The sequence below is a fragment of the Musca autumnalis genome, unplaced genomic scaffold (genome assembly GCF_047663935.1).
Source record: "Musca autumnalis isolate F117 unplaced genomic scaffold, ASM4766393v1 scaffold_3, whole genome shotgun sequence".
Taxonomy (NCBI): Eukaryota; Metazoa; Arthropoda; class Insecta; order Diptera; family Muscidae; genus Musca; species Musca autumnalis.
The window spans coordinates 190,650,817-190,677,129 of NW_027411866.1; the positions used below are offsets into that span (position 1 = coordinate 190,650,817).

The window sequence follows — 26,313 nt, forward strand, 5'->3', positions numbered from 1 at the left end:
AATAGGTTGAGTATGTTGATTACCGTCCTAGGTTTCATTCACCCACATTTTCGTAACGCATGCTGCTCCATACAATGTAAACTGATCACACGATGATCTACGATTGCCATAGAAATCTTTCATATTTGCCTGCTGCAATGAATCCATCATTGGCTGCATGCCAAAGCCATCAACCAAATTATTATAGGTCTCCTCGGTAAATGGAGCCGATAATATTATTTGGCCCCCAATTGTCTTATATTTTGTGATATCTTCCTTGGGTGGTGGCTTATAGAGATAACGATGTATGGATGTAATCTGATGTGTACCCACCAGGGTATAACGCCCAAAAGATCTACAATCCACACAACGTATGGTAATGGGCGGAGCGTAGGTTTCCTCCAGTGGCAATTCCAATTCAATTGATTTCAACATATTCGGAAAATTCGGATTCTTTTTGGCATTCTGTATGATCGTGGAACTCAATATCTTCCCGGAACACTCCACATCGATGCGCGGCTTATCAACCGACATGAAATGGACTCTTTTCAAATCTCTTAAACCCCAGAACAGGACTTCCAGGCGGAATCTAGCCAAATTAGGTCGCACCTCCTTGGGAACTGGAAATATGGTGTCCTGGGGTGGAATATTGTTCTTTTCATTGGTTTTCCCCTCAATGGCCGCCATGGTATCTTTGGGTTCTGTTAGCCTTGGCATATCTGGTGAACCGAGTTCTAGCATTTCAAATGCCGCCAATAACTCCCCGGCATTGTCGGGTCCGCGCACGATATCAAACCATTCCAATGTGGGTGTAACATAGGGATTTTCTCGCAACTTAACACGCGGCTTTGCTATGGCTCGACCAATAAATTCGGATTTACCCACTTTATCCTGATCGTAGATTTCAATAATAATGGTGGGAGGATTTTTCTTGATTTCATCTTTGGTACCATAAACAAGGATCTCATCGAAGACAAGCAATTCATCCCAGGTGGGGCTGAGAGTCTCCTCAATGACTTGGGTGGTTTTGGCGTATTCGGTGATATAAACGGTGGCATATGGATCACTAAGGCCCGAAGCGTCGGAGCCAATTAAGGAACGGGCTTGATAAATGTGGGCCCTCAACTGGAAAGTCTGAAAAGAAAAACAAACGAATACCTCAATAATGTTATTTAATTCAATGGATGTAAGTCTTACCGATTTTTCAAGATAGTGTATATTATTGGGAGCCATTGCTCCTGGTCTCTCAGCATTCCTCAGCTCATGTGACAAATCATAACCAATGGGTAAACCCTCAAAGAAATGTCCCTTGTGGTTGACCACACCCAACCACAAGTAGATCGATAGTTTGGCTTGTATAAACCAACTAGCTGTTCCGGTGGACTGTTTACCGGGTAAACGTAGAAATAGGGTTTGAATTTTACCGCAATGTATTCCAGCCTCCTCTTCAGTTTGTGAATAAATCAAATCTCTGGTCGACATTCGATGATAGCAATAACGTTTGCCATTGGCAATGAGCCACAAGAAAATATCAGGTAATGAATGTTGAGGCTGAAAAGAGTTAACTGAAATTAGTTTATATTGTTTTTTTAAAAGATTCAAATCTTACATCATCTATTAGGAATTTCAATTTAGGCATATAGGTCTGAGCCTGTTTGAAACGTTCCCTCAGGGAACTCTTGGTCACCAAGGCCCTTAGATTTCGGGCCAGATTACCTAAACTTTCCTGCACAAGGAAAATAAAAAAGACAGATAAAATGATGAGTGGTAAATTTTGATATTTAGTGGAGAAGGGGCAATACTTTTTATTATAAACACGTTTTTTTTTCTTTTATCCGTTTTGACTTATTTTTAGAAAACATTTACTACTTACAATTTCCCGCATACATAGCTTCATACGTTCTTTGTCCAATTTTGTTTTACCACTTCCTGGTCCCGTAGAGTTACCTTTAGTTATGGTCTGATAACGAACACAAGCCGATGCCAGTTCTTCCAATGTCGAACGAAGACGAACTTCTGCTTTTGGATCTTCATTTTCTATCATATTTTTCGTTTCCGCTAAACCGTCTTCCTATTATTTTAAAGAACCAAGGATATGCGAATGAACTTTAGGGAATTTGTTATATACTGTAAAGTACTTGATTTCGGTAATCTAGTTCCTAGATTTAATGTCCTAGTTCCTGAACGTGTGAGTGATTTTATAGAAACGAGCGTATGAAATATCGCACGCAGAGAATAAAAATATTTTTTCACTTTTGTTGGAACAAGAATATTTATTTTTGTTCCAACAATTAATTTGTTTTGTTCAAGCATTGCAATTGCAAATCCAAAAATACCATATTTTGCTCCAAACATTAAAAACAAAAACAACTTGCGAAATTCCGCAATATTGTAAACATCATTAACAATACCGATGGTAGGAACTATTATAATCTAGAATTTTTACAAAAACTATTGTCAGCCTAGATATTTTTGATTTGATTGTATATAATTCTCATATACACCTTTCACATAACTTTGGTATTAATGTTGTTGTTGTAACAGTGCTTATTATTATGTTTGTATGTTCGTTTTTCTGTTCAATCTGGCTCTGGGTCTATCACCAGCTCCAGGAAAGTGGCTGCTTCGATGGGATGTAACCACAGATCCACTGGAGTTAGATGAGTAGGTTTGGCTGGGCAGTTGAAAAGGTGTTTTGTGTCATGCGGGCCCATGCCACATGCTGGGCAGATGTCTTGCACGGCGCGGTCGATTTCCGCCCAATAAGAATTTAGGCGACTGCAATATCCCGAGCGTAGTTGAGCCAAAACTACTCTAGTTTGCCGTGACAGTTGACGCTCCTCAGCTGCGATAGATGGGGGATGTATTTCGAGGATTTTATTCGCACTATATTTGCTTATGGCCTTAGCAACTGCATCCGTGTGAATACTATTTAAACCTGCTTGATATGCCAGTTGATCTAGCGGTTCTCTCCTATATTGTTCGACCTCCCTCTTTAGATCATGAATATCCTTCCTGATATGCCTGAATGTGTCGGGCATAACCAGCAGATGGTGATTGTAATCGCTCCCGCGGTAACACCCAAGCATGTACTGCAACGAAAGCATCTCATTGTGTTCCTTTACTGGAAGAATCTTTGCCTCCTTATGTAGATGGTCCACTGAAGACTTGAGGAGGCACCCTGTTGCTGTTCTCAGGGCGGCATTCTAGCAGGTTTGAATCTTTTTCCAATTCGTATCACATAATCCCGGGGACCAAACTGGTGCCGCATAGCTTGCCACAGAACGACCTATCACGTTATATGTGGTCAACAAGGTTTCTTTATCTGCACCCCAAGTGCTGCCGGCTAGGGACTTGAGGACCTTGTTCCTACTTTCCAGTTTGTCGCAGATAGCTAAGGCGTGCGCGCAAAACTTGAAAGAAGTGTCGAATTTGACCCCTAAACTTTTGGGGCAGTTTGTGGTCGGAATTCTGCTACTGTCGACCACTACATTCAATTTTCTTCCAAACTGTGCTGTCTATGTGTTGAACAGAGTGGCTGTTGATTTTGTGGCGGAAATCTGCATATTCCTTGAATAAAAAAAGGTGGTAAGATCAGTTAGTATCTCACAGATGTCATCAGGATAGATACCTGACGCCAGGATCGTGCAATCATCCGCATATGTTACGATATCGATGCCGTCTGGAGGGGCGGAGTACAGGAGAGGTAGAGGTTAAATAGTTCCGGAGATATCACCCCACCTTGGGGAACTCCCTGTTTCACTCTACGGGGTTTGGACTTCTTGTTCCTGAATTCCACGTACGACTGGCGTCCACACATATAATTGACTATCCAACGCTTCAAGCTTGGCCGGAGGGTTGTCTGCTCAATGTCCTCAAACAGCGTGGAGTGTCTGACTGTATCAAAGGTTTTTGATAAGTCAAGCGCCATCATCACTGTTCTATCGTCTCTGGTTGAGTCCTTGACAAATATGTATATGTGGTAATGGCGTGCAGCGCAGTTGTCGTGCTGTGCTGTTTACGGAATCCATGCTGATGATCGGCAACTTGATAGCTATTTCTGATACTGGGAGGACTAAGGCTACGGGCGACAAAAGCGAAATCGGCCAGTACGATTAACTTTTGTTGGTATCCTTGCCGGGCTTCCGCAGTGGGACCACCCTGCCCATTTTCCAGACTTCGGGAACAATGAGGGTGGATAGCGACAAGTTGAGAACTTTAGTGACATACACCACTCCCGGCTCATCCAGCTGCTTCAGCATTACCATGGAAATTCCATCAGGGACCAACGCTTTGGATGATTTAGCGTTCCTGATGGCATTGGCAACATCATCCACTGAAAACTGTGGTGGTTCCTCCTCGGCAGGAAGAGATCTGATGCGACGTAATACTCTTCTCTTCGCCCTGTCACTCTCGGGGTGCTCGACAAACTGTCGATTGAAATAACTTGCGCACCTCTTCGGGTCAGTCAACGTAACGTCGCCAAACGTGCCTGGGGTCCTATCTTCCCTTCTTCCAGGGTTCGAAAGTGACTTAACCGTTGCCCACAATTCACCTATGCCGGCTCCAATGTTGCAACTCTTCAGATAATTTAACCACTTGTTCCGCTTATGCTCGCCGACCAGCCTGTTAACTTTCAGTGTCAGCTCCCTGACTCTGGGGTCATTGGGGTTGGCTCGCTCATTTGCTGATCCCGTCGCCTCTGCTGGGAAGTTTGGTCTTACTTCGGGTATTCGACCAGCAGGGATATGGCGAGCGGCTGCAGCAGTGATGACTGAAGGACTTTTGGAGGGATAATTTCCCCCCAACGATTTTTTTTAATATTAGTAGGATACATTTCAACTTTTTTACATTTCAACTTTTTAAATATATAGAAGGTACATTGTGCGGTTCAGTTATATGAAGGATACGTCAAAATGTGGACCTCAATGTAAAATTTGGAAAATTCAGCCATATTGATTGATTATTACGACTAGAATCCTAAAAATACCGAATTTTGGGCGGTACCGATTTATGGCGTCAGCATCAAAGGGTGGACCTACATTACTCGACAATTTTCTGGGGGTAGCCTACCTCCAGGAATGATTAAGTGGCATTTCGGCCATTTCGAATTAATAATTTATATAAAGCATTAAATTTCTTAAAATCGGGAGATACCATTATATGGGGATACTTTCAAAACGTGGACCCAATTCAAAAAAATTTTGCAAGAAGTTTTTCTAACATTAGGGAATACCGATAGCCAAATTTTAGCTAATTTCATAGAAAAATGTGGTCAACATCCCCAGAATGCCAGATATCAGGTGTACCGTCCTATGGGGGCTATACCTAAGGTTGGACCTTTGTTGAATTTTTTTGCATTTTTTTCATTTGTGTTACTAAACTAACCTTTACTGAAAATTTCGTATTGATATCTGCTCAGGAAGTATTTTTGGCCGCTCTTCCCATACAAATTCGACCACAGGGCAATGATCGACTACGAATAAATATGAATAAAGTCACTTAAGGATAATCGATTATCCGGTTTTCGCACAGTCAATAGTCGACTACGACTTTAAGAAATTTTACGGCTAATATTCGATTAACCGAAATCGATTTTACGCAGCTATGAACAAAGCAGTACTCTAGCGTCGATTCATTGCACAAATACTACAGTCACACATATTATTTTGTGCATCATTGATTTTACGTATCCCTAAAACGTAACTACTTTATTTCGCTTATTCAAGCACCCACCCCAGCATAACACGATGCGTCTTAACTAACTTTAAATGAAAAGTACTTACACCTGGGAAGTTTTTACGGATTCTGGAACTACAATGTTCAGAGATGAGAAAAATCGAAACACAAAAAAAAAATCGCCGGAGGGATTTTCAAATAAATTGCGGTCAAAGTTCACATTTTTAAGACTTTTTTTAGGTTTTCACGATTTGCTTGGAAACCGCAAGCCTTATCGATTGCACCCATGTCATCCATATTACCTAGTTAAATAATATACTTTTCTTCCTAACGTGATCTAAACGGGGGGTTTCTTTTATACTTACATATTTCTCTGCCATTTTCGCCAACATATTACTATTATACATTCTCCGTCGCAAATCTGGCAATGTACAACGCACATCCATGCACGGCTTATAATCCCAATAGGGCAGATAATAATGACTTTTGTCATGTGAAATGGGCTTACAGGAATTTGTGGTACTACTAAATGATGTGGTATCCACCGATTCCAATAAACAACCATCTTCTCCATCATCCGCCAAGGTGGAGAAACTCTCGTTATGACCATCAATGGAATTACCCGCGTTACCCATACTCAATTCAAAGAATACAGTTTTATCACTAATTTTCTTGTCAATCATTGACGCTTCAATAATGCTGCCGAATAAAAAGAATTCTTCATTGCGTGAATAACTGGATTCTGATATTAATTGGGTGGGTTCTAGTTCGACATTTTTTTCGGTGGTCAATTCGATGTTTTCAGTAATTTCAGTACGTATGGCAATTAATAAACGTGCACGATAGCTAACGCCTTCACCGAGTCCGGTATTTAAAGTCGAGTGTTGATCCAATATGGTATAATCTCGTGTGGAGCCATACAAGTGGATAAACGAAGGACCAAATGTTGGTAAAAATCCTTTTTCGCCATCATTTGAAATTTGTTTCAGATCAATGTAGTGGGTGCCAATAATTGAGGGTTTCATGGGATCGGCATCTCTTAGTTGGATCTAAAAAATACAGCAATTAAAAAGAAATTATTGTCAGTTTATAAATACATACATACATAAATCTTTGAAATAAGAACTTATTTTCTGATAAATTTTTGGCTCGAAGGACCAATTCTTTATTATAACAATTTTTGCTTTTGCTGTTGGACAGATTTACTTGCTAACTTCATTATCTGGCCCATTACAGAACATTTGTTCCATAGGCCGAACTAAGAAAAGGTCTCCAATTCTCTCTATTTGTTGCTTGGTACTCTGGAATACCGCGCCTCTCATCTCTTCATCCACTTGTTTGCGCCATCTATTCCTTTGCCTGCGAATTCTGCGTGCACCGCCAAGCGGTCCGTGTTTATACGCGTTTTTATCGGGTTCATCATCGCTCATTCTTATGATATGGCCTAGCCAACGCAATCGCTGCATCTCGATACGTTTAACAATATTGATGTGATTGTATAGCAGATACAGCTCGTGGTTCATGCGACGTCGATATTCACCGTCAACGCAGATTGGTCCGTAGATCTTTCGAAAGCACTGCCACGTCTGCTTGTCCAAGTACCCAGGCTTCGGAGCGATACATCAGCACGTGTAGTATCAGTGTTCTGTACAGCGTTATTTTTGTTTGACGAGATGTGGATTTGTTTTTAAACTGCTTACTTAAGTAGCATCTGTTGGTCAATACAATTCTTTTTTTTTAATTTCACAACTGATGTCGTTTGTTGTATTTACGGAGGTGCCGAGGTAGACGAAGTATTTTACTACCTCAAAATTATAGGAACCAACTTCCACAGTTGGTCCGAGCTCAATGGACGCATTGCGCGTCGACACCATCAATTTGGTCTTCTCAGCGTTTACCGCCAGACCCACTTTAGCAGAATCTCCTTCGACCTTCATAGAGGTATCACTTACTTCTTTTACTGATCGTCCCATGATGTCCATATCATCAGCATAAGCAAGTAACATGTGGCTATTGGCCACTTCTTGTGACGTTTGCCTCTCGTATAACCTTTCCGAGCAGGATGTTGAAGAGATCACACGAAAGGCTGTCTCCTTGCCTGAAACCTCGTTTGGTACAAAACTCTTCGGAGAGGTTCTTTGCTATTTTAACTGAGGATCTCATGTCGATTAAAATAATTTTACAAAGCCGGATGAGCTTTGCGGGGATACTAAATTCAGACATAGCTTGGAATATCTTTGAACGCAGCGGGCTGTCGAAGACTGTTTTATAAACTACAAAAAGTTTGTAGTTGTCGATCTGCATCTCTTGGGTCTTCTTGCCGCAGGGTAAATATCTGGTCAATGGTGGACTTGCCAGGTCTAAAGCCGCATTGGTATGGTCCAATTATCTCGTTGACCATAGGCTTTAGTCGTTCGCACAATATCCCCTATAATTAGAGCATACAGTTCCAATCGTCGGGTACTCGTTCTTCCTGCCAGATGGTGCTAACTAGTTGATGAATACACCTTATCAGCGTGTCGCCTCCGGTTTTGAACAGCTCGGCTGGTAGGCCATCAGCTCCTGCTGCCTTATTATTCTTCAGCCGATTTATTGCTGTCTTTACCTCATCTTGGCTGGACGGTATACATTCAATACCATCTTCTGGGATTGTGTTTGTGGTATCTTCGTCGTCTTCTCTGCTATTGGATACCAACAGTTTTTAAAAAAGTTCTTTCAATATCTTGAGCACACTATCTGTATCAGTTATCAAATTACCTTAATGGTCTCTACAGGAGGATGTGACTGTACCAAAGCCATCAGTCTGAGGCTTGACTCTTTGGTAGAATTTTCGGACTTCATTCTGGTTCCTGTACATCTCGATTTTTTCGCACTCCCGCTTTTCCATCACCGTATTTTTCCTGCGGAAAGACGTTTCCCCTCTCCCGATATCTTTCTCGTGCACTACGCGTTGCTACGGATTGTAAAGTAGCCCTATATGCCGCATTTTTCTCTTCGGTAGCAGCACGACACTCCTGGTCATAGCATGGATTCCTTAGTGGAGGTCTCTGGTATTCAAGTATTGATTTTGCGGCTGTTTGCCTGGAGTGGGCAATACTTTGCCTTCGCGCTGATATGTTATCGGGATGAGGAGTGCTTTGATTAAGCAATTGGGCTAGTTAAGTGGAATATGCTGTGGCTATCTGTTGTGATTGCAGCTTATCGATGTCTAACTTTCGTGTTGCGTCTGTTCGTACTTTGGCTACTACGTTTAACCGGGTGTGTACCTTTGCTGCAACAAGGTAGTGGTCCGAGTCTATGTTTGTTCCTCGGAACGAACGCACATCCAACACGCTCGATGAATGTCTTCTATCTATCACAAGGTGATCAATTTGATTTCTTATTTTCTGATCTGGAGACAGCCAGGTGCCCTTATGGATGTCGAGATGTTGAAATCTGGTGCTGCTAACTACCATGTTTTTTTGCCGCTGCGATGTCTATCAGCCTCATACCATTATCAGATATTTCACTTTGGAGACTGAATTTTCCGACTGTTGGGCCAAAGATATTTTCCTTTCCAATTTTGGCATTAAAATCGCCTAAAATAATTTTAATGTCATGGGCAGGACAACGATCATATGTTTCTTTAAACGCTCATAAAATATATCTTTGGTCAGTTCGTCCTTGTCTTCAGTGGGAGCATGAGCGCAAATAAAGCTGATGTTGAAGAATTTTGCTTTTATTCGAATTGTAGCAAGTCTTTCAATCACTGGTGTGAAGCTGGAGACCAGGTGTTTTAACCTCCGACCAACTACAAATCCACAACCAAACTCATGCTTTGTGTCATGACAGCTATAATACAGTGCGTCAACTTTAGGTGTTGTTGTGACGCCTTTCCCATTCCATTGTATTTCCTGTATGGCAGTAATGTCGGCCTTGTAAATTTCAAGAACATCTGCCAATGCGTAAACTGCACTTTCTCTATGAAGAGTGCGAACATTCCAGGTGCAGATCATGGTCCTTAAAAGGTTTGCGGGGGTCGTCAACTTTTGAGGGATTTGTTTTTCTTTTCTTTTGTTTTTTCATAGCGGGCTGCTTTTTCTAGGGGAGGGTTACTAACCCTGCGCCCAAATCCAAGATTTTAACGTTCTTGCACACATAAGGTCGTGGGTTCGATTCCCCGGCCAGGCAACATCAAAACACTTTTCAACGGTGGCAAAATACCCCTCAGTAATGTTGGCGACATTTCCTGAGCATTTCAGCCATGTAAAACTTCTCTACAAAAGTGGTGTCTTAGACACGCCGTTCGGACTCGGCGATAAACTGTAGGCCCCATATCATTGAGCTAATATGAATCGGGGTACACTCATTGATATAAGAGAAGTCTCCCTTGTCCCTTATGGGATGTTTGTGGAACAATTATTTAACGGGTGTTAAAGGGTGCTACCCCAGGTGACACCACGGGGAGGCCAGTGTTCACTTGTGATGAAAGAGGGACCAAGATAAATCCTGGACTTTGCCATGTTAAAGCCGGTCAGGACCGTTCCTTGGTATCTTTCATCCCCTACGCAGATTTAGAAACGCAAAATAAACCACTTTGGAAGTGTTAAAAATATAATTTTCGTATAAAAAGATAATGCCAAGAATAACGGTATAAATCTGTTCGGAAAATCCAAACTTTAACAAAAGAAGACTTATAATAATAAGGGTACGTATGAACATCACTATATCAAATTCACAAACGCTGTTTTTGGTCCTTCGAGCCGGACTCAAATCTTTTTATTGCAGTATCAGAGTTCACTTGGTAGTAGTTTTACGAATAGTTAAGGATATTTTAATACAAACCTTAATTCGTTGACACAATGGTGGAAACATTTCGGTAAATACCAACTGTTCATTCCACACTGGAGCATAGGCATTCTTCTTCACTGTAGTTTTACCGGACAAGCCAGCAAATGACACCTGGACATAAGGACTCACCAAATCCTTGGCCTCACCCGTTAAGGCCTTCTTAACATTGGCCATTAATGAAGAATTCATGCGAGGCAAACCATCGGCACGATAAATTTTAACTATAAATTTAGCTCGTTGTCTTTCGATGGGAACACCATCAGGCAATAGGAGGTTACTGGAGGAAGAATATATGTTTAGTATTATTATACTGAATTGAATGGCAGTTTATTCGAGGACTTACGCTTCAATATCATCGGGATCCTTTTCAGATTTTTGCGGCACTTTAACTGTATCACCTTTACCTATAATGCCAATATCACATTTGAGATATCCCTTGGGTCCACTATAGAAATCATCAGGATCGGTTAGTAGAGCCCACTTATGATAGAATTGATGATCTGAAAAATGTTTTAAAATTTCGGTTATTGTTATATTTCTTGAGTTGAGATAGCAAGCACATCTATAAGAGAAAAATTTGCAAGCGAAAAATCCCACTGATAAAAAATTAGATAAAATGGTGCAATTGAAAAGAAAACAGAATTTCATGCAGAAGAAGAAAATATGTGAAAATTGAAAAATAGAAAAAATTAAGGGAATTTTAAATATTCTTATTTTTTAATTAAGCCATAAGAACTACTCTACACTTCTTCTATTTCGATAGTTTCATTCGTAATTTAATATAGCAAATATATAATTAAAAATTCAATTAATTTTATATGAAATCTGAAATGTTTGGAATTTTTAATGCGAAATTCAAACGAAAAATATTAAATTACAAATAGATAGATGAATAATTTGATTCTAACACGGATCATTTAGACATGCAAATGATATGTCAATTCTGAGAGCGACTGCCTTAGCTCGAGGGACGGCCGTACCTCACCGATAATGTACGAACAAAAAATGCCATTAATATGCCCATTAATAGCAGCGAAATTCTGTTACCGCAGTAAGTAAAATTGAAATTCTTTTGTAATGGCTTTCATGTTAATGACGCTGCTGTCTATTGTCGCTTTAATATTTGGCAAGGGCTTAGAAAACATTCTTGAATTTGGTACCCATTCACTTGTCCTATAAGAGTGAGTTGACATAACAGTCTTGATCACTTCCTGATCTGTCCCGGATACAAATGCTCATAACTCCATGTGTCAATCTTCGCGAAGACGTCGGGGTCGTAAATGGTTACTGCATTCCGCGTAAAGATAACGCCTGTAAGTAGGGACCTAATAAACTGATGACAACTGCAATGACCCTAAAAGGCTAAAAACAAAGAATAAAAATAACTTACCTTTCACAAAATCTGAAGAATGTAGTGCATTAAGGTTAACTCCTCATAGAAACAGTGGAGAACGACCAAAGTCTACAGCTCAAAACAACTGAAGTAAACCAATTCAACGGATTCGGAAAACCAGAAGATCCCCACAACCTACGTAGATAGTACACACGGTGTGCCTTAACCAAATTTAAATGGAAGGTGCTTACACCTTGGAAGTTTTTGCAGATTCTGAAACTACAATGCTCATAGATGAGAAATATCAACAAACAAAAAAATCGCCGGAGGGTTGAAAATCCCGATTTAAGTTCACATTTTTAGGGGTTCTTTAGGTTTTCACGATTTTGCTTGGAAACCGCGAGCCCTATGTAAATAGGCCTAAAGAAAATGTTGTAGCTGTGAAAATTCTCCACAAGATTGACCTTTATGATATTTTCGTAGGTTTTACCGTTTTTGAGATATAGAAGTTCAAATTAGACAATGCACTGACTGTATCGCCTCCTTATAAAACAATATCATGCTCAGTGCGCCTTAACTAACTTTTGATGAAAACCGCTTACACATGGGAAGATTTCACGGATTCTGAAACAGCAATGTTCATAGATAAGAAAAATAAAAAACACAGAAAAAATCGCCGGAGGGATTTTTAAATAAATCTCGATCAAAATTCACAATTTTAGGGTTTTTTTAGGTTTTCACGATTTTGCTTGGAAACCGCAAGACGTATCGAAATGAGTCTAAAGAAAATGTTGTAGCTGTGTAAATTCTCTACAAGACTGATTATTAGGTTTTTTTCGTAGGTTTTACCACTTTTGAGATATAGAGGTTCAGTTCAAATTTTTAGGTTTTTATCTTAAGTCTTCAAGATTTTGCTTGGAAACCGCAAGTCAGATCAAAATGGGACTAAAGAAAATGTTGAAGCTGTGAAAATTCTCTACAAAGGTGGATGATTTATTTTTTTCTAGGTTGTACCATTTTCAAGATATATAAGTTTAATTTGGGAAAGTGCAGTAATGACATTGTTTTATAAGGAGGCATTGTCTCAATTTGAACTTCTATATCTCAAAAACTGTAAAACCTACGAAAATATCATAAAGGTCAATCTTGTGGAGAATTTTTACAGCTATAACATTTTCTTTAGGCCTATTTACATAGGACTCGCGGTTTCCAAGCAAAATCGTGAAAACCTAAAGAACCCCAAAAATGTGAACTTAAATCGGGATTTTTTTGAAAATCCCTCCGGCGATTTTTTTGTTTCTTGATATTTCTCATCTATGAGAATTGTAGTTTTAGAATCTGCAAAAACTTCCCAGGTGTAAGCACCTTCCATTTAAAATTAGTTAAGGCGCACCGTGTACAATCAAGACCGCAAAAAACGATCTAAACACATAAAAAAAGCCACCACCGAGAAGGCGTCTGAGAATACAGAAGCCAACAGCTCATCGCTAAAAAATTCATCCTTAAAATGAAGAGCTCTACATAATAGACTGTTGAGAGATGTCGATGTAGAAAAATATCTGTATCGGCGTTCGAAAAGGATTGTCAGGAAAAAGCAGAAGGCCGGCAGAAAGGACGTGAAAAAATAAGAATCTTCCAAAAAAAACATTGCAACAAGTCCAGTAGAAAATCCAACATAAGGAAGATCTTGAGCGGACGCCGTTGTTGTCAAACTACCAATGTCTTGATAAAACTAAAGTGGAATGCGAAACACAACACCCGACTCACAAATCTTGACTAATGAGATCAAAGAAGAGTTTTTATTGCAATATAATCAATTTTGGAGAACGAAGCGAAAAAATTCTGAAGAGATATCGGTTGAAGATCGTATGGATAACTGCAGAATAAAAATATAGCGAAGAAGGCAGACGGGGGGTGACGTAGGGGATGAAAGATACCAAGGAACGGTCCTTTAACATGGCAAAGTCCAGGATTTATCTTGGTCCCTCTTTCATCTCAAGTGGACACCTAGACAAAGCAGCCTACTATGAAACAACAACAAAAAAGAAAAACAAATCCCTCTAAAGTTGACGACCCCCGCAAACGTTTTAAGGACCATGATCTGCGAATCTGCACCTGGAATGTTCGTACTCTTTATAGAGAAGGTGCAGTTTACGCATTGGCAGATGTACTTCAAAAGTACAAGACCGACATTACTGCCATACAGGAAATGCTATGGAATGAGAAAGGCGTCACAACAACACCTAAAGGTGACGCACGGTATTATAGCTGCCATGACATAAAGCATGACTTTGGTTGTGGATTTGTAGTTGGTCGGAGGTTAAAACACCTGGTCTCCAGCTTCAGTGAATGAAAGACTCGCCGCAATTCGAATAAAAACAAACTTCTTCAACATCAGCTTTATTTGCGCTCATGCTCCCACTGAAGACAAGGACGAACAGACCAAAGATATATTTTACGAGCGCTTAGAAGAAACTTATGACCGTTGCCCTGCCCATGACATTAAAATTGTACTAGGCGATTTTAATGCCAAAATTGGAAAGGAGAATATCTTTGGCCCAACAGTCGGGAAATTCAGTCTCCACAGTGAAACATCTGACAATGGTATAAGGCTGATAGACTTTGCAGCGGCAAAAAACATGGTAGTTAGCAGCACCAAATTTCAACATCTCGACATCCATAAAGGCACCTGGCTGTCTCCAGATCAGAAAACAAGAAATCAAATTGATCACGTTGTGATAGATGGAAGACATGCATCAAGACTGTTGGATGTACGATCGTTCCGAGGTGCAAACATAGACTCGGGCCACCAACTTTTTGCAGGAAAGGTACGTACCAGATTAAACGTAGCAAACAAAGTGCGAACAGACATCAAACACGGAAGTTGGACATCGGTAAGCTGCAATTAGAACAGAAGCCACATCATATTCCACTCAACTCGCCACTCAATTGCTTAATCAAAGCACTCCTCGTCCCGACAACATATCAGGACAATGGCAAAACATTGCCCACTTCATGCAAACAGCCGAAAAATTAGTACTTGGATACCAGAGACCTCCACCAAGGAATCCATGGTATGACCAGGAGTGTCGTGCTGCTACCGAAGAGAAAAATGTGGCATATAGGACTACTTTACAATCAGTAGCAACGCGTAGCGCACGAGAGAGATATCGGGAGAAAAGGAGAGAAGAGAAACGTCTTTTCCGCAAGAAAAAGAGAGAAATGGAAAAGCGGGAGTGTGAAAAAATCGAGATGTACAGGAGCCAGAAGTCCGAAAATTCTACCAAAGAGTCAAGCATCAAACTGATGGCTTTGGTACAGGCACATCCTCCTGTAGAGACCAGCAAGGTAATTTGGTAACTGATACAGATAGTGTGCTCAGGATATGGAAAGAACATTTTTCAAAACTGTTGGTATCCAATAGCAGCGAAGACGACGAAGATACCACAGACCCAATCTCTGAAGATGGTATAGAATGTATACCGCCCGGCCAAGATGAGGTAAATACAGCAATAAGCCTGCTGAAGAATAATAAGGCAGCAGAAGCCGATGGCTTGCCAGCCGAGCTGTTCAAAACCGGAGGCGACACGCTGATAAGGTGTATTCATCAGCTAGTTAGCACCATTTGGCAGGAAGAACGAGTACCCGACGATTGGAACCTGAGTATCCTGTGTCCCCTCCACAAGAAGGGAGATAAGACTGTGTGCTCTAGCTATAGGGGCATAAGTCTACTCCCTATTGCCTACAATATCGTGTCAGGGATATTGTGCGAACGACTAAAGCCTATGGTCAACGAGATAATGCGACCATAGACCTGGCAAGTCCACCAATGACCAGATATTTACCCTGCGGCAAATCCTAGAGAAGACACAAAAGATGCAGATCGATACCTACCACCTTTTTGTCGATTAAAAAGCAGCCTTCGACAGCCCGCTGCTTTCAAAGATATTCCAAGCCATGTCTGAATTTGGTATCCCCGCAAAGCTCATCCGGCTTTGTAAGATGACTTTAACTGATACTAGGTCCTCAGTTAAAATTGGAAAGAACCTCTCCGAAGAATTTTGTACCAAAAGAGGTTTCAGACAAGGAGACAGCCTTTCGTATGACCTATTCAACATTTTGCTGGAAAAGGTAATACGAGATGCAAATGTCAAAAGAAATGGCACAATTTACACCTATAGCCACATGCTACTTGCTTATGCTGATGACATAGACATCATGGGACGATCAGTAAAGGAAGTAACTGATACCTTTAGGAAGGTCGAAGCAGTATCTTCGAAAGTCGGTCTGGCGATAAACGGCGAAAAGACCAAATTGATGGTGTCGACGCGCAAAGCGTCCATAGAGCTCGAACCAACTATGGAAGTTGGTACCTATAATTTTGAGGTAGTTAAAGACTTTGTCTACCTCGGCACTGCCATAAACACAACAAAAACATCAGTTGTGAAATAAGAAGAAGAATTGTATTGGCCAACAGATGTTACTTTGGTTTAAGTAAGCAATTTAAAAACAAAGCCACATCTCGTCAAACAAAAATAGCACTATACAAAACGCTGATACTACCCGTGCTAATGTATGGCTCCGAAGCATGGGTATTTGCGCAAGCAGATAAGGCAGTGCTTGGTGTGTTTGAGAGGAAAATTCTTCGATAGATCTACGGGCCGATTTGCGTTGACGGTGAATATCGACGTCGTATGAACCACGAGCTATATCAGCTATACAAAGACATGAATATAGTTAAACGTATCGAGATGCAACGATTGCGTTGGCTAGGCCATATCATAAGAACGAGCGATGATGAACCCGCTAAAAAGGCGTATGAATACATGCCACATGGCGGTGCACGCAGAATCGGCAGGCCTAAGCTTCGATGGAGCATACAAGTGGATGAAGAAATGAAAAGGCGCGGTATTCCAAAAAGGGAAGCGAAAAACAGAGAGGAATGGAGATCTTTTCTTAGTTCGGTCTATGGAACAAATGTTCTGTAATGGGCCAGCTAAGTAAGTAGGTAAGCTTGTCAAATTGCTGCGAAAAAAGTAAAAAGTCCTGGATGTGAAGGACCATCCCAGGCGTAACCCTTACTACAGAAAAAACACTGACAAAAATACTGGAGAGCCCTGAGAACATAAACCAGAAGTGTCTGGTGGAATAACGGAATCGTTAGAGGAGAACGAGAGTTTCTCAAATGTAGGAGGCGGTAATCGAGGACAGAGCTTGCCAAATTGCTGCGAACAAAGTAAAAAGTCCTGAATGTGAAGGACCATCCCAGACGTAAACCTTACTACAGAAAAAAACAATGACAAAAATACTGGAGAGCCCTGAGAACATAAACCAGAAGTGTCAGGTGGAATAACGGAATTGTAAGATGAATACCAGAGTTCTTCAAATGTAGGAGGCGGTAATCGATGACAAGGGAATTCAAGCTGAAAACTCGAGAAGTCTGTACAGTAGGCTTACAGGAAAAAATACGACAGCAAACGGCGAATGGGGAAAGCTCTACGGAAAGACATCAACTAATAATCAATGGGCCACGGGACATGAATGTGGCATGGAAAAGTTAAATCCAAAAAATGAGAAGATAGCCCTTCTTTACACAAAAACACCCGGAAGCAGAGGCAACCCCCAAACAAAATTAAAGCCAAGGAAGACAGCAGGACCAGATGTGATGCAGAAAATAGGTACTAAACGCCCAGTACTGCTTCTTGACACAAACAATGCTTAGTGCAAGGGAAACTCCCCATACATATTTTGAAATTCGTATTAGCAATGAAAAATACAGCCCTGACTCCCCATTAACTTACAGGTTATTCTGTGTACTCAACACAGCGGAGAAATTAATTAAACTGAAACTGGAAAAGGCTATTGATGGTAAAGGATATCTATCCAACAGACAACACAAGTATAGACGTGGCGGATCCACGGTAGAGGCCACAAGAGATTTCATACAGGCTTTTCAAGCTGAGCAACAGAAAAATTATGAAAGCATACCACTGATATTAGAAAAACCCAAATTTAGCGACGGAGAAATATGAATATATCCGTCGCTAAATCATCTAACACACTGTTCACCACCTGGACTTCTGAAATAACCCTGGACCCTTAACATATTGGTCGATGGCGTCCTGATTCCGAATACTAACTATCCCGCCCAAGTAAGAAGGAGGTTCTCAAGTCCCTTGCCGGCACCACTTGGGTTGCTGATCATTAAAGTCAATCTTGTAGAGAATTTTCACAGCTACTACATTTTCTTTAGCTCCATTTCGATATGACTTGCGGTTTCCAAGCAAAATCGTGAAAACCTAAAAAACCCTAAAAATGTGAACTTTGACCGCGATTTTTTTGGAAATCCCTCCGCCGATTATTTTTTGTTTTTTTTTATTTTTCTCATCTATGAACATTGTAGTTCAGAATACGCAAAAACTTCCCAGGTAGTTAAGGCGCACCGTGGGGAACTGCCTTTAACACCCATTAAAGGTAGTGAGCTAACATGTGCCGCGTGTTAACCCATAAGAACGTTAAAAACTTGGTTTGGGCGTCGGGTTAGTAACCCTCCCCTAGAAAAAACAGTCTACTATGAAAAAACGAAAGAAAAGAAAATCAAATCCCTCAAAAGTTGACGACCCCCGCAAATGTTTTAAGGACCTTGATCTGCGAATCTGCACCTGGAATGTTCGCATTCTTTATAGAGAAGGTGCAGTTTACGCATTGGCAGATATACTTGACATTACTGCCATACGAGAAATATGATGGAACGGAACAACACCTAAAGGTGACGCACTGATTATGCTGCCATGACACAAAGCAAGAGTTTGGTTGCGGATTTGTAGTTGGTCGGAGGTTAAAACATCTGGTCTCCAGCTTCACCCCAGTGAATGAAAGACTCGCTGCGATTCGATTAAAAGCAAAATTCTTCAACATCAGCTTTATTTGCGCTCATGCTCCCACTGAAGAAAAGGACGAACAGACCAAAGATATATTTTATGAGCGCTTAGAAGAAACATATGACCGTTGTCCTGCCCATGACATTAAAATTATACTAAACAATTTTTATGCCAAATTTGGAAAGGAAAATATCTTTGGCCCAACAGTCGGAAAATTCAGTCTCCACGGTGAAACATCTGACAATGGTATGAGGCTGATAGACTTCGCAGCGGCATAAAACATGGTAGTTAGCAGCACCAGATTTCAACATCTCGACATCCATAAGGGCGCCTGGCTGTCTCCAGATCAGAAAACAAGAAATCAAATTGATCACGTTGTGATAGAAGGAAGACATTCATCGAGGGTGTTGGATGTGCGTTCGTTCCGGGGAGCAAACATAGACTCGGACCACTACCTTGTTGCAGCAAAGTACGCACCCGGTTAAACGTAGCAAATAAAGTACGAGCAGGAAAAAGAGAGAGATGGAAAAGCGGGAGTGTGAAAAAATCGAGCCAGATTGAAGTCCGAAAATTCTACCAAAGAGTCAAGCATCAAACTGATGGCCTTGGTACAGTCACATGCTCCCGTAGAGACCAGCAAGGTAATTTGGTAACTGATACAGATAGTGTACTCAGAATATGGAAAGAACATTTTTCAAAACTGTTGGTATCCAATAGCAGCGAAGACGACGAAGATACCACAGATCCAATCCCAGAAGATGGTATAGAATGTATACCGCCCGGCCAAGATGAGGTAAAAACAGCAATCAACCGGCTGAAGAATAATAAGGCAGCAGGAGCTGATGGCCTACCAGCCGAGCTGTTTAAAACCGGAGGCGACACGCTGGTAAGGTGTACGCATCAGCTAGTTAGCTCCATCTGGCAGGAAGAACGAGTACCCAACGATTGGAACCTGAGCATCCTATGTCCCGTCCACAAGAAAGGAGATAAGACCGTATGCTCCAACTATAGGGGCATAAGTCTTCTCCCTATTGCCTATAAGATAGTGTCAGGGATATTGTGCGAACGACTAAGGCCAATGGTCAACGAGATAATTGGAGCATACCAATGCGGCTTTAGACCTGGCAAGTCCACCATTGATCAGATATTTACATTGCGGCAAATCCTGGAGAAGACCCACCACCTGTTTGTCGATTATAAAGCAGCCTTCGACAGCCCGCTACGTTCAAAGGTATTCCAAGCAATGTCTGAATTTGGTATTACCGCAAAGCTCATTCGGCTTTGTAAAATGACTCTAACTGACACAAGATCTTCAGTTAAAATAGGAAAGAACCTCTCCAAAAGAGGTTTCAGACAAGGAGACACCCTATCGTGTGATCTTTTCAACATCCTGCTAGAAAAGGTTATACGAGAGGCAAACGTCAAAAGAAGTGAAACAATCTACACCAATAGGCACATGTTACTTGCTTATGCTGATGATATAGACATCATGGGCCGATCAGTAAAAGAAGTAACTGATACCTTTATAAAGGTCGAAGGAGAATCTGCTAAAGTGGGTCTGGCGGCAAACGGTGAGAAGACCAAGTTGATGGTGTCGACGCGCAATGCGTCCATTGAGATCGGACCAACTGTTGAAGTTGAAGTTGAAGAAAAAGAAGAATTGTATTCGCCAACAGATGCTACTTTGGCTTAAGTAAGCACTTTAAAAACAAAGCCACAACTCGTCAAACAAAAATAACGCTTTACAAAACACTGATACTACCCATGCAAGTTCGTTGGCTAGGCCATATAATAAGAATGAGCGATGATGAACCCGCTAAAAAGGCGTATAAGTTCGAGCCACATGGCGGTGCACGCAGAATTGGCAGGCCAAAGAATAGATGGCGCAAACAAGTGGATAAAGAGATGAAAAGGCGCGGTATTTCAAAAAGCGAAGCACTAAACAGAGAGAATTGGATATCTTTTCTGAGTTCGGTTTATGGAACAAATGTTCAGTAATGGGTCAGCTAAGAAAGTAAGTAAGTAAGCTTGTCAAATTGCTGCGAACAAAGTAAAAAGTCCTGGATGTAACCCTTACTACAAAAACACTGACAAAAATACTGGAGAGCCCTGAGAACATAAACCAGAAGTGTCAGGTGGAATAACGGAATCGTAAGAGGAGAACGAGAGTTTCTCAAATGTAGGATGCGGTAATCGAGGGCAAGGAACAGAATTCAAGCTGAAAATTCTAGAAGTCTGTACAGTAGGCTTAAAGGAAAAAATACGACAGCAAACGGCGAATGGGGAAAGCTCTACGGGAAAACATCAACTAATAATCCATGGGCCAAGGGACATGAATGGAAAAGTTAAATCCAAAAAATGAGAAGATAGCCCTTCTTTACACAAAAACACCTGGAAGCAGGGACAACCCCCAAACAAAATGAAAGCCAAGGAAGACAGCTGGACTAGAAGTGTTGCAGCAAATTGCTACTAAACGACCAGTACTAGAGTTAGGTAATATAGTTCCTAGTTCCTTGTACTAGTTCCAAAACGTATGAGTAACATCATGAAATGTAACGTGTGATATTAAGTATACACAATTTGTTCCTTTGGCACAACTCTACCCAGTACTGCTTCTTGACACAAAGAATTCATGCTAAGTGCAAGGGAATTTCCCCATACGTATTTTGAAATTCGTATTAGCAAAGGGAAATACAGCCCTGACTCCCCATTAACTTACAGGTTATTCTGTATACCCAACACAGCGGAGAAATTAATTAAACGAATCTTAAAACTGAAAACACAAGTTTAGACCTGGCGGATCCACGGTTGAGGCCATACGAGATTTCATGCAGGATTTTGAAGCTGAGCAACAGAAAAATTCTGAAAGCATACCACTGATATTACAAAAACCCAAATTTAGCGGCGGAGAAATATGAATATATCCGTCGCTAAATCCTCTACCACACTGTTCACCACCTGGACTTCTAATTGAGGCTTTCGCTTAACATATTGGTCGATGGCGTCCTGACTCCGAATACTAACTATCTCGCCCAAGTAAGAAGAAGGTTCTCAATTCCCTCGCCGGCACCACTTGGGTTGCTGATCTCTTATAAAGAAATAGGACGTTCGGTGTCAAGCTATGCGGCGTTAGTGTGGTATACAAATGTTAATAGATGAGCAAAATCAAAAAAAAAAAAAAAAATGCCGGAGGAATTTTCAAATAACCCGCGGTCAAAGTTCACATTTTAGGGGTTTTTTAGGGTTACACGATTTTGCTTGGAAACTGCGAGTAGTATCGTAATGGGACTAAAGAAGAAAATGTTGTAGCAGTAAAAATTCTCTACAAGATTGACCTTTATGACTTTTTCCTAGGACTTACCATTATTGAGATATTGAAATTTAAATTGGGTTTTTATACCCTCATCACTTATGCTAACGACACTTTTATGCTAACTAACACTTTAATACGGGCAAAATGTGCCTCATCGAAATACTGGTTTTAGACCCCAAGTTTGGACGAAATGTGTTTCAGACAATTTGGAGTCGATTTACCCATGTCTGTCCGTCTGTCTGTCTGGCTCGCTGGTGCGCACGATAACTCTCGAACGGATGAACCGATTTGGTCCAAAAACTGGTTTTAGCAATATTTTGTCTAAACATAGTTTAAGTTCGAAGATGGGTTATATCGGTCCGCTCCTTCCGGTACCTCTCCCCTTGAAGGGGGTAACCGATTTGGTCCATACTTTGAACATCGTAAATTTTCTATCAAACTTAGATGAGGTTCCAATATGAACTCAATCGGTCCACACCTTCGGGTACCTTCCACATAAAATTTCGGAAAAGTTCAGTTTAGGACCTGTTCTCGAATCGGTTTGATTTTGGTTATAGCAACTTGTATTCACGGCCCCCCATACGGCGGTACAAGTTTCATCAGGGGCAAAACCATACTTCCTGAGAAAATAGCCTGAAAGGTTCAAAGAAACCCTGTGACAGAGTGTGTAGTGGTTGGAGCGCAAGATAACTCTCGAACGGATCTGCTGATTCGATCCAAAATTTGGCCTTCATAATATTTTGTCCAAACTTAGTTTATGTTCGAAGATAAGCCATATCGGTTCACTCCTTCAGGTACCTCCCTCCACAAAAGTTCAAAAATGTTCGGAAAAATTTCAAGGGAACGACCGATTTGGTCCATACTTTACGCATACTAATATATCTACCAGATATAGATCAGGTTTGAATATGGATTATATTTGTCCACACAAAATTTCGGATAAGTTCACTTTAAGACCTGCTCTTGATTAACTGTGACTTCTGTTGAAGCAACTTGCAATCGCTGTCTCAATTACGACGGTAAAAGCTTTTTCAGTGGCAAGTCCATACTTCTTGGAAAACAGCAAGAAAGTTGTAAAAAACCCCTAAGGCACCATGTGTTGTTGCTGGAGAGCACGGTAACTCTCGAACTGATCAACCGATTTGGTCTAAAATTTGGCCTTCGTCATATTTTGCCCAAACTTAGTTTAACTTCCAAAATGGTCCATATCGGTCCTCTCCTTAGGATACCTCCCACACAAAAGTTCAACATATGTGGCCAAGTGCAGTGTAGGGTTATTTCGGAGATCCTTTGGAAATTTATACCGATGATGTTCTTTGTGGTCCTGTTTACAGCCATATTATGTTTTCCGTGGACAAGTCCATGCTTCTTGGCATACTGGTCCAACAGGTGTACGATAACCCACTGAAATGATTAGTGGGCGCGATATCTATCGAAAAAATATGACTCTCAAAATAAGATGCACTTCCGTAATGCACTATGTCGGTCCATTCCCTCCTCCGCAAAACTTTTGCACTTTACTCCTATTCCATATTTTTGTCGGCAAGTTCATATGTCCAAAAAGTACCACAAAAAAGACCCTAAATACATTCGATCTGTCCGTACATGAAGGTTCCAATTCACATAGGCTGAGAGTATATCTCTGTCGGCAAAGCCGACTGATACTTTTTTACGTGTTAAAGTAATTTTTTCCTCACATCCCCTCACCTTTAAGCGTGGACTTTTAAAGTACATTTTTCCACACATCCCCACGCCTATAAGAGTGTATTTTTAAAGTCAATTTTTTCACACCCCCACCCCTTTAAGCATGGATTTTTTAAGTAAATTTTTTTACTCATCCCAATAATTTCTTGTTTTACTTATCTCCAGTCAAATGCTGTTAATCAACTTAATTCTGGTTTACTTTCTCTTTACAATTTTGATCTGACCAGTCAGTTGTTTACTCCCCATTGTGAAACATTGGAGTATGGCCGATAGACAGGAAAACCCTTTCAAGAAATTATCACCAATTTCCATTTCATTTAAACTTTAAACGAATCATTTATGTGTGTTTGTATGAATGTCCCTCAAGACAAGGGTCAACATCCTTTTTTCATTAAAACTATTAACAAGTTTTAGGTTCTTATGGCTTTTTTTCTATTAGACAGGATGCGTTAAAAGCAAAAAATGTGTATGTATTGTACGGTTGTATTTGTGGTTTTCTATGTGTATTTATGTAATTATTTTCCTGGGTTTACATTAAAACATGTTTAGCCATTTCCGCATGGTTATCATCGTTGTCTCTTTTGTTTACCTTTTTGTATCCAAACCGTTGCTACGTCCAATTTAAAATTACCAATTAATTTGTTTGGCCTTAAAACACTGCGACTTTGTAAGACCTTTTAAATGTTAAATTTGTATTTTTACGCAAAGTATTGACAAATTGTTATGTTTTTGTGGAGTATTTTTGGTGTTGTTATTGTTGTCAGTGTAGCGTGTAAAGTTGAGAAATGTATATGGGGTTTGTTTACATTGTTGTTGTGTTATATTTTTTCGCGAGAAGTTTGTAGACAATTTGTTGTTTTGTTTTACATAAAAAATTAGATTGTGGGAGAAGAGGAAATAACAAAAAAACAGAGAGAAAAGGGAAATTTAAATGGGTAGAAAAGAGAACATTCAGCGTTTTCTTTAAAATACAAAGTTAGGTATTTTCTTACAGTAACGAAGTTCTTGGAGAAAGGGTATTTACATTAGTCAAACTGGGCTATAACAAACGAAACAGAATTTTCCTTGCTTGATACAACTGCTTATAATTCATCACCATTCTTAAACGATAAATTCAGAAATTCAGCGAATTTGTTATAACCCTGTTCAACCACAAACAATTATCAATTAGCATAACATAAATATTTAATTTAGGATACTGCAAATGAAAACAAATCTGTTCAAACCCCTTCAACAGACAGATATGTTTCCTTATAATTTCAAAGTGAAGTTATTAAAATAATCATAAAGAAAAGGTAAATATGTATAAAAAAATGTTTTCTTAAAGAATATGCTTCTAAATTTGATAGAACATTCACTTGCCTATAAACAGGGGTAACACTAAAGAAAATTTAACAAATAAATATTTAAACACATAATTTTTTATGAAAAATGTACCGGGAGCATCATAAACAGTTGACAAGTCAATTTTAAAGGAGCCAACTAAAGTACCAGCTCGCAAAAATTTTCTAGATTGCAGGACCTTTTGATTTATTAAGAAATAATACAAAAATATTAAAGAGTAAGTATCACTTTGATTAGAAATAATTTCAATCATTAAATATCTTCTGAAGTTGACCTCTGTGCGGTTTTAATAAGAGCTTAAGCTTTTTACATTCCATTTACATTCCACCTAAAAAGATCCGAATGGTTCCTGAGGTAGCCTTAAATTCCTCAGGACCCATTGAATTTCATATTTTGATTTTTATACCCACCACCATAATATGGAGGGTAGGCCGGGGCGATTTAAAAACCTTAATGGGCCTTCGCGTTTCTTATTCCTGGGATTGTACTGAGCAAAAAAGTCCACTAGACCCTAGGTCTACGGTGAAAATCGATCCTCCTGATTTTGACTTTAAGTTTTTTTCCACGTTTTTGGAGATTTTGGCATATAACAGCCACACCATTGAGATTTTCGATCCAACATAAGGACAAAAGTTGTAGCCAAGACAGTAATTAAGAACTCTCTAATACATCGCAAAAGCATTGGAACGCTCCTTCAGGCAGTTTTGGCCTTGAGAAGGTGCAACATTTTCGGAAAATGTCGATAAATGACACTGTGCTACAAAAGTTGACCAGAAAAATATTCAATCGTTCTGATGCAAAATTCTATCGTTTTGGGATCCACAGACAACGAAAATGCCTTTAGTTCGTTTGGGACACTTCGTTTTATTGTTTTATAACGGCAAAAGTAGTGAAAATCTGGGTTTCTTACATTTTCAAATTTAAACGGAAATATATTCTTTTTTTCACAACGGATTTCTATTGATCCTTCTTCCTTTTAAAGGGGCGAATACTATCTTTCGAACAAGTTATTGTTTTTCTTTTAAATCTGTTAACAAATGGCTAAGTTAAAGTGTTTTAAGTCTGAAAACCCCCACAAAAAACTATAACTGAATTTCTCACAATTTTCGCAATAAATATTGAACAAAAAGTTTGCACCTTCTCAAGGCCAAAACTGCCTAAAGGAGCGTTCCAATGCTTTTGCAATGTATTAGAGAATTTTTAATTATTATCTTGGCTGTAATTTTTGTCCTTGTGTTGGATCAAAAATC

At 40.1% G+C, this 26,313-nt stretch overlaps 1 protein-coding gene across 13 annotated transcripts in view; it reads right to left on the bottom strand.

Moving 5' to 3' along the window:
* LOC141398615 (otoferlin-like) overlaps positions 1 to 26,313 on the bottom strand; it is a 454,472-nt gene that overhangs the window by 20,952 nt on the left and 407,207 nt on the right. For 8 of the 13 annotated variants that reach the window (XM_073976043.1, XM_073976050.1, XM_073976038.1 and 5 more), the window contains 8 exons: positions 24,309 to 24,393; positions 10,832 to 10,988; positions 10,483 to 10,765; positions 6,024 to 6,707; positions 1,853 to 2,050; positions 1,589 to 1,705; positions 1,177 to 1,530; positions 47 to 1,113 (listed from right to left, as the gene is read on the bottom strand). In XM_073976043.1, the coding sequence (XP_073832144.1) occupies positions 47 to 1,113; positions 1,177 to 1,530; positions 1,589 to 1,705; positions 1,853 to 2,050; positions 6,024 to 6,707; positions 10,483 to 10,765; positions 10,832 to 10,988; positions 24,309 to 24,393 (2,945 nt within the window). Of the gene's footprint in view, positions 1 to 46; positions 1,114 to 1,176; positions 1,531 to 1,588; positions 1,706 to 1,852; positions 2,051 to 6,023; positions 6,708 to 10,482; positions 10,766 to 10,831; positions 10,989 to 24,308; positions 24,394 to 25,156; positions 25,242 to 26,313 lie in introns of all 13 variants that reach the window. The other 5 variants (XM_073976051.1, XM_073976042.1, XM_073976047.1 and 2 more) reach the window with 1 other exon arrangement.